Source organism: Chaetura pelagica, unplaced genomic scaffold, assembly GCF_000747805.2.
Source record: "Chaetura pelagica isolate M959 unplaced genomic scaffold, ChaPel_1.0 scaffold8, whole genome shotgun sequence".
Classification (NCBI taxonomy): Eukaryota; Metazoa; Chordata; class Aves; order Apodiformes; family Apodidae; genus Chaetura; species Chaetura pelagica.
The window spans coordinates 1,776,866-1,795,050 of NW_009954544.1; the positions used below are offsets into that span (position 1 = coordinate 1,776,866).

Here is an 18,185-nt window from a genome sequence, read left to right on the forward strand (position 1 = left end):
AAAAGTAATTATGCATGCAGAAAGTTTTACATGCTCACTAGTGTAGGAAGGACCACTTGGGTCCTTCTCAAGAGTGAAGACTGAAATAACCTGAAGCTAGACAATAACCATTTCCTCTTATTTACAGTATGGCTTTTGGATATAATTTCTCCACACACACACACACTGAGGTTTTACCTTATTTTATTTACTAATTACCATGGGAGTTGTAGTTCAATAGAACAGCAGAAGCTGGAAATGATTATTAGTAATCAAATGCAGTTCGTTAACAATTTCATTATTAAGAGATGAAAAAAAGACATACTGTCAATTGCATTTTAGAGACATACTTATCTAAAACGTGGTACACGTGACTGCTCAGTAACTTGCAGGCCTGTACCATGCTCATGTATACTCAGAAGGAAGAGCACAGAGCACTGAAGAAATGCTCTACAGCACACTCAGTCTCCCAGCCTGGATCAAAGAGGGTCCAGTATGGCAGAGCATACTGCACAACACACTTGCCTCGTAGTTTAGATTGTACCTAAAGTGTAGTGTTAAACTTGTTTTCCTCTACCATAGAAGTGACATTTTTTGTGTGTGTAGTTTTTTGGTGTGATGAGGTTGGGGGGGGACAAGAACTGGTTTACTTTTTTATTTTTTTAAATAGGTCCAAAAGGAAAACTACACCTTCCAGTTGCAGTGTAGCAAACTGAGCCAAAACTGGCACTTACTTGGTAATGCAAGAAGACTAACATAAGTATGTAGCTTCTCAAAGACTGCAGTCAACCTTTTCATGTCTCTGTGTAGCTCCATATTTCTACTTCTTAGAGCAGCTGTGCAAAGAGAAGACTCACACTCTTCTTCCAAACTAGGAATATATGAATTATTTTATTTTTAAAGTTTCATTTTATTTTAAAAGCAAGCAATTATCTTAAAAAACAAGTTCATGAGTTCTGGAGTAGATAACTAATGTTCTCTACATCCCCAATCCAAACAACAGACTAGCAATTTTAGAAAGGTTAATATATATCAGAGGAACTTAGCAACAGATGAAAATCACCACATGCTTGTACTATCCACACTCCTGGAAGTTTTAGTCACAAGCCAGGAACAAGGAAGTGATTGAATCAGTTTAAAGAATTTTTCCTCTAATATATATAAATTATATTTTTGCTTCCTAAGGAGCTGGAAAAAGAGATACAGAGGCAGCATAAACCAAGCTTTTCCTTTTCCTGAAACCAAAATACCTTTTTAAGCAGTCCTTTGTACTAATAATCCACCTCCCTTCAACCCACTCAGGAACAAAGATTTTCACTGCAGAAGGGATGTGTATCTTAACAAATTTTACTACTTTGGTATATTTACTGCATAATAATCTTCAAACAGGCACAAGACAAACAGTTTCAGTGTATCATAACAAATAGTATAAATACTACTGAGTAACATTAAGAAATACTAAAAATCTGTGCAGCTTTCATTGAAGTCTCGGGGGAAAAAAGGCTTTAAAACACATGATGTAGCCCAGCTGAAAAAAAAAAGAAAGCATAATCCTAAGGCTCAAAACCCAGCAGGCAACAAAACAAAAACTTCTGCCTAAATTTTAAGCCAGAGTGCTTTAAGGGTTGACTTAATATTTAAGTTGTAGATGTCAACAATGCTGTATGCCTGACAACTTGCACCCTTTAAATTTGATCTATCAAATCCAAAGTACCTTTTTAACTGATAAGGAAGAATCTTTCTTAGAAAACATAAGTAGGAAGCTAAATGTTCTGAGAAGGCATTCAATTTCCCAGCTGTTTCCTGGAAGGAAAAACAACACATAAGTATTTTTGCTCGGAAAAGATCTTTTTCAAGACTACAAATAAGGAATCTTACCAGAACTGTCACAGTATCTTCGGTAATACTCTCAAACAACTGCAGCATTCCTTCCTCCAGAGGGCGAACGTACGAAGCATTTTCATGAAGATACTGTGAGAACTGAGAACAGAGAGATCGGTGCTTATGATGGTGCTTACTGAAGACTCTTGCAAACTGTTTCAAGTTAAATACCGAACAGTCCACTTTAGCATAGCAGCTGTCATATTAAATGATCCCCAGGACGTCAATAATAAGATGCATGAGTCAAGTGATGTACAGCAACCTCTTCTAGAGGACACACACATCTTGAGGGAAAGTGGGAAATCGTAGAAGCCTACAACAAAGTCCAGGCAAAGCCCCATCTAGGGCCTTGCCACAGCATCCTAGCTCGTTTTAACTGCCACACACAGCATAAATCCCCGCTTTAAACATTCTTGCATTCCTTGCTCAACTCTATCAAATTAATGCTAGATCCATGTTTCATTAAGCCATCAGAATAAACTATCCTACCTGTTCTTTGCCTATCAGCCCTTATCCTGTGCATCAGGACAAAAATTTACACAGCTATGCTGTGACAAGTATTGAAAAAAATAAACAGTCAAAACTGAGAGCAAGAGATACATTTTCATCTTTATCTATATCCCGTCCAGTTTTCAGCATAGGTCAAAGAATGCTTACACCAATGCAAAGGATAGAGCAGTAACTAATCAAAGGAAGAACTCTTACTTTCAAGAACTGACAGGTTTGAGCAATTACGAAACTTTGGCCTCATAAAACAGCCTGACTCTGCTAAAACACAATTAATTTCTGTGGCTAATTATACTTTCAAAAAAGCATACTTGAGAACAAGGTTGTTTATTCTTGCTCACAATCAAAACCTAACAATACAGTCAGCTTGCAATTTTGATACCACAGCATTACAAAAAGCTTTTTCCACAGATTGCCATAGGTAGTCAAAACTGATCTTGGGTTTTATTTTATCCCACAGAAAGACACCTTCACCTTTGATTATTCATACCACAATAGTAGATAAGGATCCCAGGCAAACAGGGTATGAGAAATTTTAATTATTTCTTGTATTATTACAGTGCAGTAACACAGTGTTAACAAGAAAAGAGAGATGCCAAGCTCTCATTCATGCATGCACAAATCTGGATGGAATTAGGGAAATTCCTAAATCTAAGGAGGAAGAAATAAGACATGCAGAATGCTCCTGACTTGTGTTGCAAGAAAGAGGAGTGAAGTTATCTGGCACAATGCTGAAGACCCAGCAGAACCCAGCAATCCAACACTTAAAGAGAAAAGGAATACTTGAACCTGGAAGGGAATTGCCGACATCTACTTTGAGTGTTTGGTGGGAAAAATAACTCGAAAACGGCAGACAAGACCTGGAGTTGGGGAAAAATAAATCAGTGCAAGTGTGCTAAGCCACTACCTGATGCTTGTCTCATTTACTGTACTAATGGGAGGTTTTTGAACCACTCAGTGGAGGAGCTAAGATCACACTGAGAACACTTGCCAAGTAAATTGATAAATTAATAGAAAATACAGGAGCAACAGGAGCTTCAGTAAGTGATAAAGGATGCTTCCACCACTGGAAAGTCACGGCAAAAGCACCGAGAGGTAGTGTGCACTGAGGCAATCAGGTCATGAATACACAGGCTACAAGAGATATAACAAAGACTGAACTACTGAATCAGAGTTAATTATCAGAAAAGGAGAAAAAAATTAGTTCTAATTAAGTTGCATGTTTCAGCTGTGTGAAAGCACCTCCCTACTGACAAGCAACACAGTGTTAATAAGGACATTAAGAAAATAATGCATGAGAAGTGATGTCTAAGAAACCTGCTTTTATCCCCTTGGTGTATGCTGCAGTAGTGTCTGTAGAATCATCACACTGGACCACATAAACAAGGAGACAGTTCCTGCCCCAAAGAATTTGGAAGATGACAAAACCACAGTTTTCAGAAGAAGGACATGCCATTTTGAGTACACTTGGTGACATAACAAGAAAATATAATTCCCAAAGTAAGATCTATGCTGAATCTCCGTAAAGTGTATTCTTAATTCAAACAGTTGAAACAACTAGGAGGGTAAATAGAGTGGGATTTCTCTAGTGAATAAAACACCCCCACAAGCATATTTGTTACCTGCAAAGAGATTAATGGAGGTCTTCCCAAGAAGATAAAAGTTTTGTGATTGTTAACATTACCACTACATACACTGCAGCCATTTGATGTATGCAAATCACACCTATCCCTGCAGCTTTAATATGAGCCCTTCAAACTACTGAATTGAAATTCCAGTCTGAATCAGAAAAAAGTTTTCCAGCAACTTCAATGCATATAGGTCCACTCACACTATGACATCACCAATTCTGATACTAAAGCAATTTCATTCCAAAGCATAGATAGATGCATCCCCACACAAATCCTTGTGCAAAGTTTTTTTCCATGCTTCATGACATGGAAAGAACAAGTCAAAAGATGCAGCTTAACAGCTCTTAATGATACTGTCTGAAAGGCCTTCCCATGGAGTTGCATGGAAAGAGACAGGTCAGGTTTCACATAATAATTTCAACATGCTTTACAGACTTGAAGCTTCATGAACACTTACAGGAAAGATCTTTAAACAAATAGTCCAGAATCAGATTATAAATTTGTTTTTTGACAAGTGAACTGAGTCCAAGTCCTCTCCTTCATAAGCCTGTTTTACAACCAGTTTATTTCACATTATGCTTAACACTTTAAACATAAGATCTTCTGTATCAACATCTCCCATGACCCAAAGCATTAACTAAGACAAGCATCTATTTAGCAGTGCAATATTTGTGTATTTTAAAATAAGCTAGCTGAACTTGTGACAAATGCACCTTCATTTACCACTTAAAAAGCAAAGCTTTGATTGGACTATCATACTGCTCTTGTAGAACAGGCACACAGGAAAAGGATTCTCTGCAGCTACACCTTCACCCACATTCAAAGAAATCACACAATGGAAAAGACTTCTCATGCAGGAGAGGCTGCCTCTCAGAACCACAGTCATAGCATTCCAGTAAAGGTGGTAGACGATTCCATGACAAAGATTATTCACTCATGAAAGCCTACATAGTTGAATATACTCTTAGCTGAAAAATCTGTAAGCTTTACCTTCTGATTTAATGGTGATATACTGTCTGTTGCAGAATCAACGGGAAAGATCTGTACCTTCTGCTCAGTGTATGTATGGAAGTTTAAGAGAGCTGTTACAAGTTCTTGAACAAAAGCCAGTGCCTGGCCAGCAAGGTCTCTCAACTTCAGCTGCAAAGATAGTTATAAAATTATTATATTTTACATGTACCTACTTATATATGAAAACAATTCTACAACTGAATACAGAAAAATATTGTAAATTATTTTGGTTCTTGTTACTAGTTCAGCTTAACACATAGCAGCAATTATTTTTAACTTATTTTTTAAAGTTTATTCAAAGAATAATTACAACTACACTGCCACTCAGAAGGGCATGTTTTTCTATATTGACAAAGTACATTTTTATTTCATAAAACAGGTGAGCATTTACCTTCGCTGCATTTCTCAAGTTACAGGCCACAAGAACACTTAGAGGTTAGTACAACTACAAAAAACATATTTGATATTAAGATTCCTGAAGACAAATAGACTAATTGCTGACAACAGCTCAGTTCTTTCACTGCAGTGATAGTAGGAATTTTTTAACACTTGGCTGTAAGGAAAGCTAAGTTGAATTATTAAAAACCATTAAAGTTTTCTCCAAGAATAACAGGTGTCTGATTCTCCAACCAGTAACACTCAATTCTTACTCTCCCACCTGGACAGAACTGAGCTGCTGCTGCTTATGAATAAGGCTATTCTGTGGCTTAAGTGCAGTAGGAAGATATACAGGAAAATAATCCAAATACAGAACATTCTGAAAAAGCAAAGGCAACAGACTAAAAAACCACATTCTGTTGTGATTTATAGAGGAGAAAATAAGGTTAAAATGACATTTCAGCAAAGAATTTCTTATCCTTTAGAGACATTCCTAACACTTCAATGAAGTGTTTATCAAGTGAACCTTGATTATGTATCAGGGATGGTGGTGAGTCATTAATGCAGCCATTATAGTCAGTTTGTGTATGTTAATTAGCTAAGCAAGGAAGGAAAACAAACAATATTACTGTTTTGCTGTCCTTTACACTGCAGCCTGAGCTGATACACTACTGTTTTCCCTCCACTGGCTAAAACAGTAATAAAAATGTCCTGGAACATTCTTAAGACTGTGGATCTTGAAGCATGAGACTCACTAACACGGGGATAGCAGAAAATAGTGAAGGGAGAAACTCTCCATGCAACTATTCAAATTTTTATTACTACTCAGCAACAGGATGATTTAAGGCTACTTCCACCACAGAACTGGCAAAGAGGTCACCTGTTCTCACAGTATACGTATTAGGAACAAGGTCTCTTGACAGGTACTTCTGAAGAATGGAGAAAGCAGCTATGTGAAATCTTTCTACAGTGGCATCTGAATAACTAACTTGAAGATTCACAGCATAACATACAAGCAAAGAGAAAAAACACCAACTGCTATGGAGCCCATCCTCAGTGGTAGCAAAACAGGAAAACTTCAAATGAATCAAGGTATCTGATGCTCATTTCTGAATACTGGGTAAATCACATTCCCAAGGAAATTGATGAAATTACAGTAATACACAAAAACTCTTAAAAAAATTAAATTAATATGGGTGATTTGGCTGCAAGTAACACGTGTTTGGCAAGAAGTATCCCATAAAATAGGATCCCATGCAGAGTTCTCAAAGATACATGATTTATTCCTTGAAAGGATTATGACTATTAATAATATTAAACTAACATAGGACTCTAGCATACTCACTAATGTATAGTTTACAGATATAAACGCTCTTTGGTGCTCAAGCGATGCAAGGAAGAAACTCAAGAATTTAAGATACCAAAACTATATTTCTTCAACAAAAAGCTCAAGACCTCTCAACTAATGTAGTTTTAACCAACTTTAAAAATGAAATGTTAGATTTCTAACTTACTGCAGGTTAGCACAGTAAAAGAATGTAACTGAGAGACAAAAATTAAACATTTTTGCCATTCTTTTTCGAAAGGCATGCATGAATTAATACTACATGATCATCAGCCAGGAGTCAATGGATTAGCTCTAGTGAAGTGGGGTGAGCAGACAACAGCCACAAGAATTACTCACCTGGTATCTTCTGTTGTGTAATGGTACATTCAGAGCATTGTATCGATTAGATCCTACAGGACAAAAATTGAGTTAAATGCACTTATTAAATAATGATTTTTTAAGAGACAGTTATAGTAAATTGTGATATTTTTATATATAAAATTTAATTGCAGTAACATTGTAGTTCATGTAAGTAATGTTAACTAAAAAGACATTGGCTTCAATAAAGTATGTGTCAACATCCTCCCCAAAGAACTGTTACTGTGACCAGGTGGAGAGAAAATGCTTCTATGCTTGCCCCAGACTATAAATCAGATCTAACCGTCTGAACACCTGTATTTTACAGGTACAAGCAAAACCCTCTTGTCCAAAGTAACAGTATTCATCACTAACAGGAGTGAAAATCTTCAAAAGAAAAAGTTCCCTTAAGATTGAAATTTGAAGATCAAGTTGAAGTTACATTGATGGGACTGTCAAATAAGATGAAAGTATTTTTAATAGTTTACATGTTTGAAAAAAGCTCCTGTATGTACTTGATTCATTTTAATTTATAATAGCATGTACTCTCCACATATTTCAGCATTCTATTCCAGTTACAAAGCAACTAGAATGATTATTCCATTACAAGTGGGGACACTCTTTAAAGAGGTAGAGGGATATTTGCACCTAGAGAATGGCTTACAAATTCTTACATTTTCAAAAGGTATCACATCCATCCTCAGTTAAATGGAATAATAACCATTTTAGTTTAAAATTTGCACACAAATGAAGTCTACAGCTTCTTACTCCTTTTGTATCATCCACATTTGGCAACTAACACATAGAAAGAGACAGTCAGATTCCTAACAAAAAACACCATCCAAAATTACCAAATCCTACTCATAGGGAAATGTTTCAGAAAACATTTTTATTATCTTTCTAGTCTTGAAATCATGCTTAGTAGCCAACAACTCAGTTAATTGTTACTGAAACTGAAGACAGACAGCTGCTAGTTACACACCTAAAACCAACTACAAAGCCTATAGTAAGATATTTGGAATCCATTACAGACAAACCTTTTCTGACTTTCACTCTTCTGTCACTAAAGAGCTGTCCACTATTAACAGTGCTTTCTACACAAGCAAAAACATGATGCTATGGCAGCTGAGTGAGCAGATAAACAAATAATTTGCATCAAAGTCCTCACCAAAATGGTAACTATTTGTAAAAAAAATTTAAAAAAACAATTAAAAATCGGCTAAAGAAACCAGAGAAACAGTGAGGCAAAGTGATCTTGTGGCAGGAATGAAGTGAAAAGGATAGCAACTAGGCACCAACACCTAAGCATACCATGCTGTATGAGAATCAGCATTTACTAAAGAGAAGATGATTTTGTGTTTCCAAGTCAGGACTCACTGACAACCCCGTGGAGAACTTGGAAGGCTCACCGCTTCAGCACCCCATTACAAACAGCTTTTAGGGAACTATTTAGAGAAGCTATTAAAAATATTGTCATCGGGTTTTAAATGAAATGAAAAATACAAAAGCTTCCAATGAAACCTATCAGAGATTCAATAGCCTGTTTTCACTTTTCTATTCCCTGTCACTACTTTCAGCATTTTTCACTGTCCCAGATCCTCCTAGTCTCATTGCCAGAGGACTACTTACAACATCCCTGACATACTAACCGATTCTGGCACCAAAGCAATGCAAAAACTAGCACTCCTAACTTAATGGTATCCTCTGTACTTCAGTTAATCTAGTAGCAGTAGGAAAGGAAGCAGAAAAAAAAATTGCTCCAGGTAAAGTTCCTCAAATTCAAAGGGTTCCCTGAAAAGAATGAGTCTGAGACAAATGACATATAAGAACTAGTCTCGGTATTCTCTGATCAGACATGAGAAATGCTGATGGACTTCCTACCAGTATTAAGTGTAGATCATTATTGATGTAATACATCATTAAGTAAACATCTCTGCAGTCCCTAGTTTATCCCCATCCTAACTTACTGTAACTTTTGAATATATGCAGCATAAAAATCTGAAATGAGTAATGGAAGACATTTTTGTGGAGAAACCAGTAAATTGAAGTGCTTCTCCGTCTTTTACAGTATGCTGTCAATAGTAAGCAAGATGAGGCAAATTACTCAAAAGTCTTCAAAAGTTTTAATTTTCACTTGAGATAGATATGAATATGAACCCACTATATTTTAAGATCACTAAACAAGATGATGACGAGTATCATGAATACTTATTACAATTACCTTCAAGTGTCTGTTCAGATGTCCATTTCTTACAGCGAACGCATTTTAATTCATAGAGAACTTCCTCCAAATGGATACCCAAAATTAAAACAAGAAACCCAGACCAAGGCAATACGTACTTGTATCATTAAAAGGTACTTTTTCATTGATTATGCATAGAGATTCTTCCAGTCTACTGCCCAAAGCTGCTTGAAGATTCTTTAACTGTTGCTGGCTAAATAACAAAAAGACAAACGAAAAACCACACACACACACACTGTAAACCTTTAAATTTTAAACTGCATCACCACCACTGTAGATCACTGTAAGCATTCCTCGAGTGTTACTGGTATCAGTCTGTTTCTACAAGCTGGATATAAATAAGCCAGCAGGAAGAATTTTCCTCCTCTATGTCATATATAATATATGACATTTTATTTTATTCCCTAACAAATGCATTGAACAGCAATAAATCGTTGTAAACCCTAAAATCCCTTCCTCAAAAGTTCAGCTTACTTCAGGGTTAATCTTTATATTGTTTTCCAATTCTGCAATTGTTCTGTAAGGTATAAGAACATATTATTTTGTACGGGAATTTGAAAGGCCCTTTTGCATTCCCATTAAGTTAGCTACTATATATGCGATGTGATATTCCGATATGCAAGTAGTGAGTTGTTGATAATGTCACATTGCTGTAAGAAACATCCCACAAGCTTTTCAAAGCCCCATATTTAAACATGGGCTATGATATGGTCCATTCCCACAAGACTTGGCAATTATGTTTGACACATTCTCTAGTGACTTTTCTCTGTATCTGTTTTGCTTGCATTTGACTGCACATATAGATGTGAACCTAAGTTATTACAGTTACCAATATAATTAGTAGAGATTCCTGAGATGAACAGTAACTTACTGCAGCATTAGATACACATGCCAACAAAGATTACTGCATATTGATTCAGACCAAATTCCATACCTTAGCCAACTTAGGCCCCCAAATTCCTCAGTTTGACATCTAGAACTGCTGCACATATGCAGGAGGGTAGGGGAAAGGTGCTGAAGTAACAGATTTTTTCCTTTTTTACAAAAACATCTGATACATAGAAATTTATCAGGACTAACTGGGAAAAATAATCCAAAGTGGAAAAGGAAGATGTGAAGATGCTGACCAATAAGTAGCTAATGCACACTAACAAACATTTTTCTTGAAGAGCAGCATGAACCACAGTAGCATTGGCCATGATAGAAAATAAACTCAAAGATAAACTGCAAAAGTGTACGTTTTATTTTTGTACTATAAAGGAATGGCAAGCAAGTGCTTTGATATATTTTGGCTTATGTTCTGCCCTATAATACTAAAGGCATGTGGGCTGTCAAGTCTTGTATCCCCTGGCTCTCTGCAATAAAGCATGGATGCTACAGGCAAATTGCAAAATTGTTCCGGTTGGAAAAGACTTTTGAGATCATCAACTCCAACCATTAATGGATCCCTTCCCTTGAAAGAGTGAGGAAAACATAAGAGCAGTACTCCTGAAGACACTGGTGAGAAATTGGAACAGGATGCCTAAGGAAGTTGCAGATAGCCCTCCCTGGAAATGTTTAGGGCCAGGTTGGACAGGATTTTGAGCAACCTGGTCTAGTGGAAGGTGTCCCTGCCTATGGCAGAGGGCTTGGATCTAGATGATCTTTAAGGACCCTTTCAACCCAAACCATTCTATGATTCTATTAAGACATCTTCTGTCATGTGTTCATTAGATATTTATTTCAGTGTTTAAAATAAAGAAGTGTCAGGTTTTATTATTTTTTAAAAGTCTCCCTCTTTAAGTGATAGGGACAATTTCTTGCAATTACATTAATAATCTAGTCATCAAAGAAAACGACAGAAAAGCTCTGAACAGCAGCAGATAAAATACTACACTGTTTTTCAAACACCACTGTCCTGGTTTGAGCCAGGATGAAGCCAATTTTTCTTTTTACTAATTTTTTTTTCCTTCAGTAAGCTTTCTTTTAACTAGCAACAGTGTGTTCTGCTAGGCTGATAAGACAGTGGAATGTTTTTCTAACTACTGAGGCTTCAAGGTCGCAAGACAATAAAAGTATACCAAAACTAACAATACAACCCTTCAACAAAAACTTTCAATATGCTACCTGAGTGTGTTATACCTGAATCAAAAGTGATTGTTCAATAAGCTTTTGGGGTGGAAGGAGATTTTTTAAACTCTTCAGTTTGTTGTCTCAGCATACATCACCCAAGCTTTGTTTTTAGAAGCAGTTTTTAAAAACTCATGTATCTGTGTCATACAAGTTCAGTAGTTTCTTTACTTTTTATAGCATTACAAGCTCTTCAAGCTTTGATCAACTTCACAGCTTTTTAAAATACCTTGGCAATGGAAATGCTCTTTCTGAATTCCACAGCTGAATCTGTGGAACTGATTGTCTAGTTACAAACTCAGAAGAAATAGGGGTCTGACACGCAGTCTTGATATTAATGTGCTGTTGCCCAGGATTTTGAGCTAAATCAAAGTTATTTGTGTTTTCTCTAAGGTACTGCTCTCTAAAAAATCCAGTTTATATTTTACAGCAGTTATTTATTTAAATTAATTTTTCATTATATTAAATAAAAACACTTACCATTCTTCGGTTCGAAGCCTACAGTCCTTAGCTTCTCGTTCTAGTGTCTGAGACTTGATCTTTATGCAAGAAGATAATCTCACAATGTAAGTACTGACACAGCAAGACATTTGATTTCAAACATTTTCATACTTGCAAGTAAGAAAAAACTCCTTACTTCTAATTTGGCTTTATCATTCTGCAGCTTTTCTATGGTATCCATGTATTTTCTCGTTAAACCGTCCACCACAGCTTGATGTTGCGCAGCATCAGTTTCCAAAACCTCAAGTCTAGTTCTCAGCTCCGCTTCTAAACGTTTGTGCTGCTCATCTGCTTCAAAGAACTAAAAGGAGAAAAGCAGAGCTCAGATGAAAGCTTTGTTTTACAGTGGAATCTAGTCCAAAGAGTTGTATCCTCTTAATTAGCCAGTCCAAGCTAATAACAGGTACTAGTTCTTAGACAAAGAGAAAATTACGATATTTACCAAAAAAAATATTCAGGAACACTGTTTAGTATAATTTTTTAGTACCAAGCATACCTTAAATACACTGCTGATTAACAGCAAACACCTGAAAAATTAAACTTGACCCATAAAGGCTTTTCTTTAAGTTTTCTAGACCAATATGAAATGCATCATTTCAGTAAAGTAAATCCTGATATACTTACAGCAACTTTCAGAAAATATTTTAAGCTTTAAGGAAATTCTGAAATGGTGAACTAAAAAGAAGTTTCCAGCCAGTATCAACTATGTAGCTATTCTCCATACAGTACCTAAGTGTCATCAAAAGAACACACGTTATGAGAGTTATTCCACATACTGCTTTAAGAATGTGAAGTCAAAATACTTCTCATTTGCCCAGTGAACATCTTTCTAAACAAGCTATCCAACCTAACCTACTGTTTTGTATACATCTAACCTTCTAGACCCACTAGTTTTCAGATGCCATTTTACCTTCTCACTTTGTTCAGTTGACCAGTTTTCTGAGCTAAAAAGAAAGGCTAGAAAAATTTCACTCACAAGTATATGTAGTCGTTCATTCTCCTCTATCTTCTTCTGAAGATCTTCATTTAGGACACTTTTCTGCTCTTGACTCAACTGAGATGAGGATTCTGCACTTTTCTAAAAGAAAGAAAATTCAGTCATTATCTCTAAGTCTCTGGCAGGATCCCTAAGATCCTCACCAAGTATCTGCAAGTACTTCCCATTGCTAATTCCCAGTAGGGGCACATAAGTATACATCTTTATTATATTGACTAATATATCAAAAGTTATGCACATTGAACACAGCTTAAGCCTAAAAGCAGCATTTTTACCTTCACAGCATTGTTATGTTATAGTGGTAGAATGCTAATTCGATAAGGACTCAGGAAAGCCTCTACTCAGGCACCATATTCACATAGACATTAAACTGCTTTGATGTGCAGGTGCCTGTCTGACATAATTTGATTCTTGCATTATTCCACGCCATCAGGAATATGAAACCCAACGCAAACAGGCTTATTTGGTGTTAGAGCTGTGTGTAAGGCATATCTTCCCCCATCAAGTGTGCAGGTGTAAGCTGACCTGGTGTCAGCAGGGACCAGAAATAGTCACCAAAAGTGCACTATCCCATGGCAGGCTGTAGCACAAAGCAGTACTGAAAAACAGTGTCTTCACTGTCCATCAACTTCCCTGAGAATACAGACTGACAACCATATCCTCATTTTTCACCCATTTCATCCAAAAGACTCTTGAGACCATCAGTGAATCCCACACTGCCTCTCTGCTCTACCGAACCACTGAACAAAGTACCAGACAAAAGGGAGACTGTTTACATTTAAACTTAACACCCAACTTTAAGTGCTTAGGACAGCTAGGAGAGCTAAGCCACCTCTGCATTTGATGTCAGCCTACAAATGACAATACCTGAGATGCGAGTATATGTCCTCCCCCTTCTAAAAGGACTGCAGTCTGCCAAAGATCACCTACCCAAATCTTAATCTAAGTAGATTTAGATGTGATTTCAATAGTCTCCCATGGCAATTCTCTGAAGAAAGGGTGACATGCGATTTAATAGGGGTATGCTCAAGTTACAGAATATGAAATAAAAGAACAGAAGGGTCAAACTGTATTTTGAAGTACAATCTACTACAGTGGATAAATAATGTAAGTCAGAGGTACTACGCTTGTCAGGGAACTGGATAGCAAAAAAATACACGAGGGTCTAGGGAAAAAGTAAATAAGCTGATCGTATTACAAATCAGTTGAATGATTTCTTTAACGTCAGTCTGGATAGCTACAACACTTAGTGAACTAATCAAAAAGAAAAAAATATCAGTAATTAAGAGGGCTTTCCTCCTAAGATGAAGGTTGCAAAGGATGCTTGAGAACTATTTAAGTCCAGACATACCAATCCTGGAATTCTGGTATTACCTACAGAAGACACAGCTGATCTCAGACAGAACATGCCATAACCAGGTTTAACCGGGAAGCATTTTGGCACAGAGATAGCTCAGTACTGAAATTATTCTATCATTTTGAAATAACGTAAGGAATATGAAGCACTTGACAAGGTTCACATAAGGGCCAACCAGAAAAGTTACAATCATAGGCTGAGGAGTTAACCATCAACATCAAAATTACAGAGCAAGGAGGTGTGGACAGGAAATGACAGGTGATCAGTTTTCTTCAAAGCAGCAGGTTTAATGACAGAGTCCCAAGATCTTTTCCAGCTGTTTCAACACTTAAAAAATACCTTGGAAAAGGGGATAGCAATTCAGTAGCAGTTAGCTGATGCACTAGAAGAAGAGGAAAGAACTACCTGACATACTTCGCAATATCTGTTTTGTGGGTCTTTTCACTAAGGTCAGCTAGTAACACAAGTTCTGACAAAAACATTCAGCTCAAACCTGGACACAAAGTAACTACTGCTAGAAATCAATGGCTAGACACATTGACAGGTGAGGAGCAGACATCTGCTAATCGAGTTTTTTTTTAACTTTAGCACATACCTTATTCTTCTTGCCCCTAGCTTCGCTTAGGGCAAGTTCATCTTGAAGTAACTCCACCCGCTTGGCAAGTTGTTGATTTCGAAAGGTCAAACTGTCCATTTCTTGTTGCAGTTTTCTCAGTGATTGATCCTTCATCTTTAGTTGCTCCTGAATGACCACAGAGTTTAATATTAAAACTTTCACACTTACTTTCACACGTGCTTTTAATAAAAAGTATCATAAGAACACATTTTAAAAATTGCTTTCTTTGCTGTCTGAACACTGAAGAGACCACATATTGCTTTTAAACTAACAAAACAATTTCATTTCCTTGAGCTGCCCACAGATCACACTCTAACCAAGAAGCAACCTTCCACTTTTACAAAGGCAGCACCTTCAGAGAACAATGAAGTCTAGTTTCAGAATAGAAATCCTTTTACTAAATCAAGTTCCTTCTTTACTCTTTTGATCACAATACTTTTGAGTAAAATATTCTACTATACCCTTCCCATTTACCTATTTTGTCAGTTTCACACATCTGACACGAACAGCTTTTAGAGATTACCTTCAGAGAAGCTGAGTTTGCTTGCTCATCTACGACCCCTTTTTTCAGTACTTGGTTCTGAGCTCGAAGCTGAAAAAGAAGAAAAGCCAGTGACTATGCAAGACAAAGGAAACAATAAAAGCCATCCATCAGAATATGCATAAAACATCATGTCCTCTCAGGAGAGCATCAGACATGGATACTTTTTGAAGTATTTTGTTCAGGCAGATAGTAGTGGTGTCACATTGAAAAAAATACCTAATTGATATCCTGAATTGCCAAGAAAAAAGAAGTTATCTTAACATCCGAACATTTTGGTCAAATAGAACGTAACTGTGACTGAAAAAACGCCTTGAAAAATTAGTTACTTAAATACAGTCAAAGTTTGAAGAACAGTGAACAACTATGAAAAAGCTGTAACTTCTTCCTTGACTGACCAAGTTCTTGCTCATATTCAGTGCTATTTCTCTCTCTCCCCTCTTCTCCCCCGAAATGTTCATGACTAGTTCTGGTCCTTGAGCAGAGCTCACAATAAAGTCAAAATCTGTATCAACTCAAGAAGAGCTTAACTATACTCTAATGCAGAAATACTTATTACTCATAGCAGCAGATGATCCAGAGACAACACCTTGACAAATATTTCAGAAAACACATAAAAAGCATAGAAGAAAAAGCCCTCCATGATTTACTTATAAGTCCACAAATCTGAGCTAAAACTCACTACAGTGAGAAGTGATACTCAAGAAAACTATTTCCCAGTCACTTCACATAGTACCTCTACCCTGCAGCAATGAGGATACCGACAGTTCCATCTTCCCATTCCTTAATAACTGCTTGAATCCTGGTTTCTTCACTGGCAGTTTGTATTCATTTGACATGTCTGAGTCCAGCTGTTGCAGATATAAATTTAAAGGGTTTGTATAGTGTTGGGAACACCTCTGGCAGATGCATAAAAGGCAAGATTCAATGCATAATAGCAATGGCTAACTTTTTCAGTCTGATGACTGGATATAAAAAGTTGGCACTGCTAAGCACAGGCTTTTGCGCTGCAGTGTTCCCACTGTGCTGCTCAGGCATCACAAAGGCATGAGAAGAAACTTCCACGAGTACCACAGAAAGACTTCCCAGAACAGGGTGACCCTAGCAAGAAAAAGCAGTGTAGTACTCATCGACATTTCTTTTTTTGCCACAGCTACTAAAGAGGAACATGTCAGGTGCAACGATGGAACGCAGAATGAACTAGCTCAACTGTGATGCACTGAGATACCTAAGCTGAAGTGTGAGCTGTCACAAGTTGTAAGAGCCTTTTGATTAGTACCTTCCATCAGACTGCACAGGAGAGCCAGAAGCTGCAACTCCAGAGGAAGAAGATACTGATAGCACACATCCTTTATCCAGACTATGCTGTGAACAGAGACAGAAAGCAAGCCTTTGGCAGGTACTTCCCTTGGAACTTCTTGAGTCTACCAAGCTCTGCCTCAACTTTCTATGAACCAGCAATAACTTCCCACGGCTACTCTCGGCTTCCACCTGCACACAATGACCAGACAACAGAACAACTGATCATCTGCACAAGGACAGTTAACTGCAAAGGGGATCCCACAATGCCCTAAGCTAATGCACAAGAAGTGGGATGAGACAAAAAAAAAAATCCCACAAAGAACCAACGACACATCACAGGATGAAAGCTGCAAGATGAAGTTTAAAGAAAGCTTTTAGACACCATGATACTAGAAGAAACTGGATCCAGCAGCTGGAACTTTCAGAAACTATATTCAAAAAGTCCACATTGCAAAGTTTCATCCAGGAATCAAGTAGCAAAATCCCTCAATTACCTTAACCTGAGCCATTTTAAATCTCCAAGATACCGCACAGCCACTGTAGAAAGTAACATGAACTCTGTGACCTACATAGCCCCAAAGTTAGTTCAGTTTTCTGAAAATAATCTTGTGGATGCATTAAAAAAATAAATATCTGTATCTGTCAAAAATTTAAATTCTGAATGTTTTTCTATAGCAGTTTCAAAGATAATACCATTGAAAGATGCATAATTCTGTAATCTAGGGAAAGGTATCTGTAATACAGCCAAGTGCCGTGTACCAAACGCTCTGATGCTGGGCTACAAAAACAACCCACCATGTTGGCTTTCTTTCCCGAGGATGTTACAAACTGTGTCATTTAAGACCAGTGGTTTCCTCTTCCTTTTAGTGAGGGAACAAGAATGAAGAGTTCTGTATTAAGCAAGACTCCACCATTTAAGAAATTATCTCAAGCACCTTGGGAAGGAAAAGCATTCTCTGCTACAGGCCAGAAGTCTTTGCAAATACTCAAACAGGACCCGAAATGGGAAGCAAAGTCTCTTAGGGCAGCTGAGGAAGAATGGGAACAGACACGAGGAAAGTGTGGAATCAAGCGTCCTCACTTTCAAGATGCTGCAACACCACCGAACATCCACACTCACCAGTGAAAGCAAACTCACAGCCTAGGTGTAAAAGACCAAGACCTCAACAAGTGTTCACATCCAAAAAGATAACTAAGTCCCATGCCTGGCTAAGGCGTGGAGAAGCAAGGGAAAGCACAGCTAGTTTCACTTCCCTGGTGTAGCTGATGCCATTATTTGCCCTACTGGACGCTCTGTAGATGAAGACACTTTGCTCCTCACGCCAGCTCGCCCAGACAGCTCTCGGCAACCTGCAAACTCGCACCTCCCCTGTCTGCCAAGTTTACCTTCGCGTCAAGAAGAGGTGACCTTTGGGCGCCAAACGCTTCAGGCCGCCACAAAGATCAGCG

At 37.5% G+C, this 18,185-nt stretch overlaps 1 protein-coding gene across 1 annotated transcript in view; it reads right to left on the bottom strand.

Moving 5' to 3' along the window:
• The window catches only part of PPP1R21 (protein phosphatase 1, regulatory subunit 21), a 29,451-nt gene extending 13,969 nt beyond the window's left edge, over positions 1-15,482 (bottom strand). Inside the window, exons 1-11 of the mRNA XM_010004976.1 lie at positions 15,417-15,482; positions 14,873-15,019; positions 12,900-13,001; positions 12,060-12,224; positions 11,903-11,961; positions 9,412-9,506; positions 7,072-7,124; positions 4,989-5,138; positions 1,858-1,959; positions 1,694-1,782; positions 714-850 (exon numbers count right to left, since the gene is read on the bottom strand). Coding sequence (XP_010003278.1) covers positions 714-850; positions 1,694-1,782; positions 1,858-1,959; positions 4,989-5,138; positions 7,072-7,124; positions 9,412-9,506; positions 11,903-11,961; positions 12,060-12,224; positions 12,900-13,001; positions 14,873-15,007 — 1,087 coding nt within the window. The 5' untranslated portion in view covers positions 15,008-15,019; positions 15,417-15,482. The remainder of the gene's footprint in view (positions 1-713; positions 851-1,693; positions 1,783-1,857; positions 1,960-4,988; positions 5,139-7,071; positions 7,125-9,411; positions 9,507-11,902; positions 11,962-12,059; positions 12,225-12,899; positions 13,002-14,872; positions 15,020-15,416) is intronic.
• Positions 15,483-18,185: the final 2,703 nt, after the last annotated feature.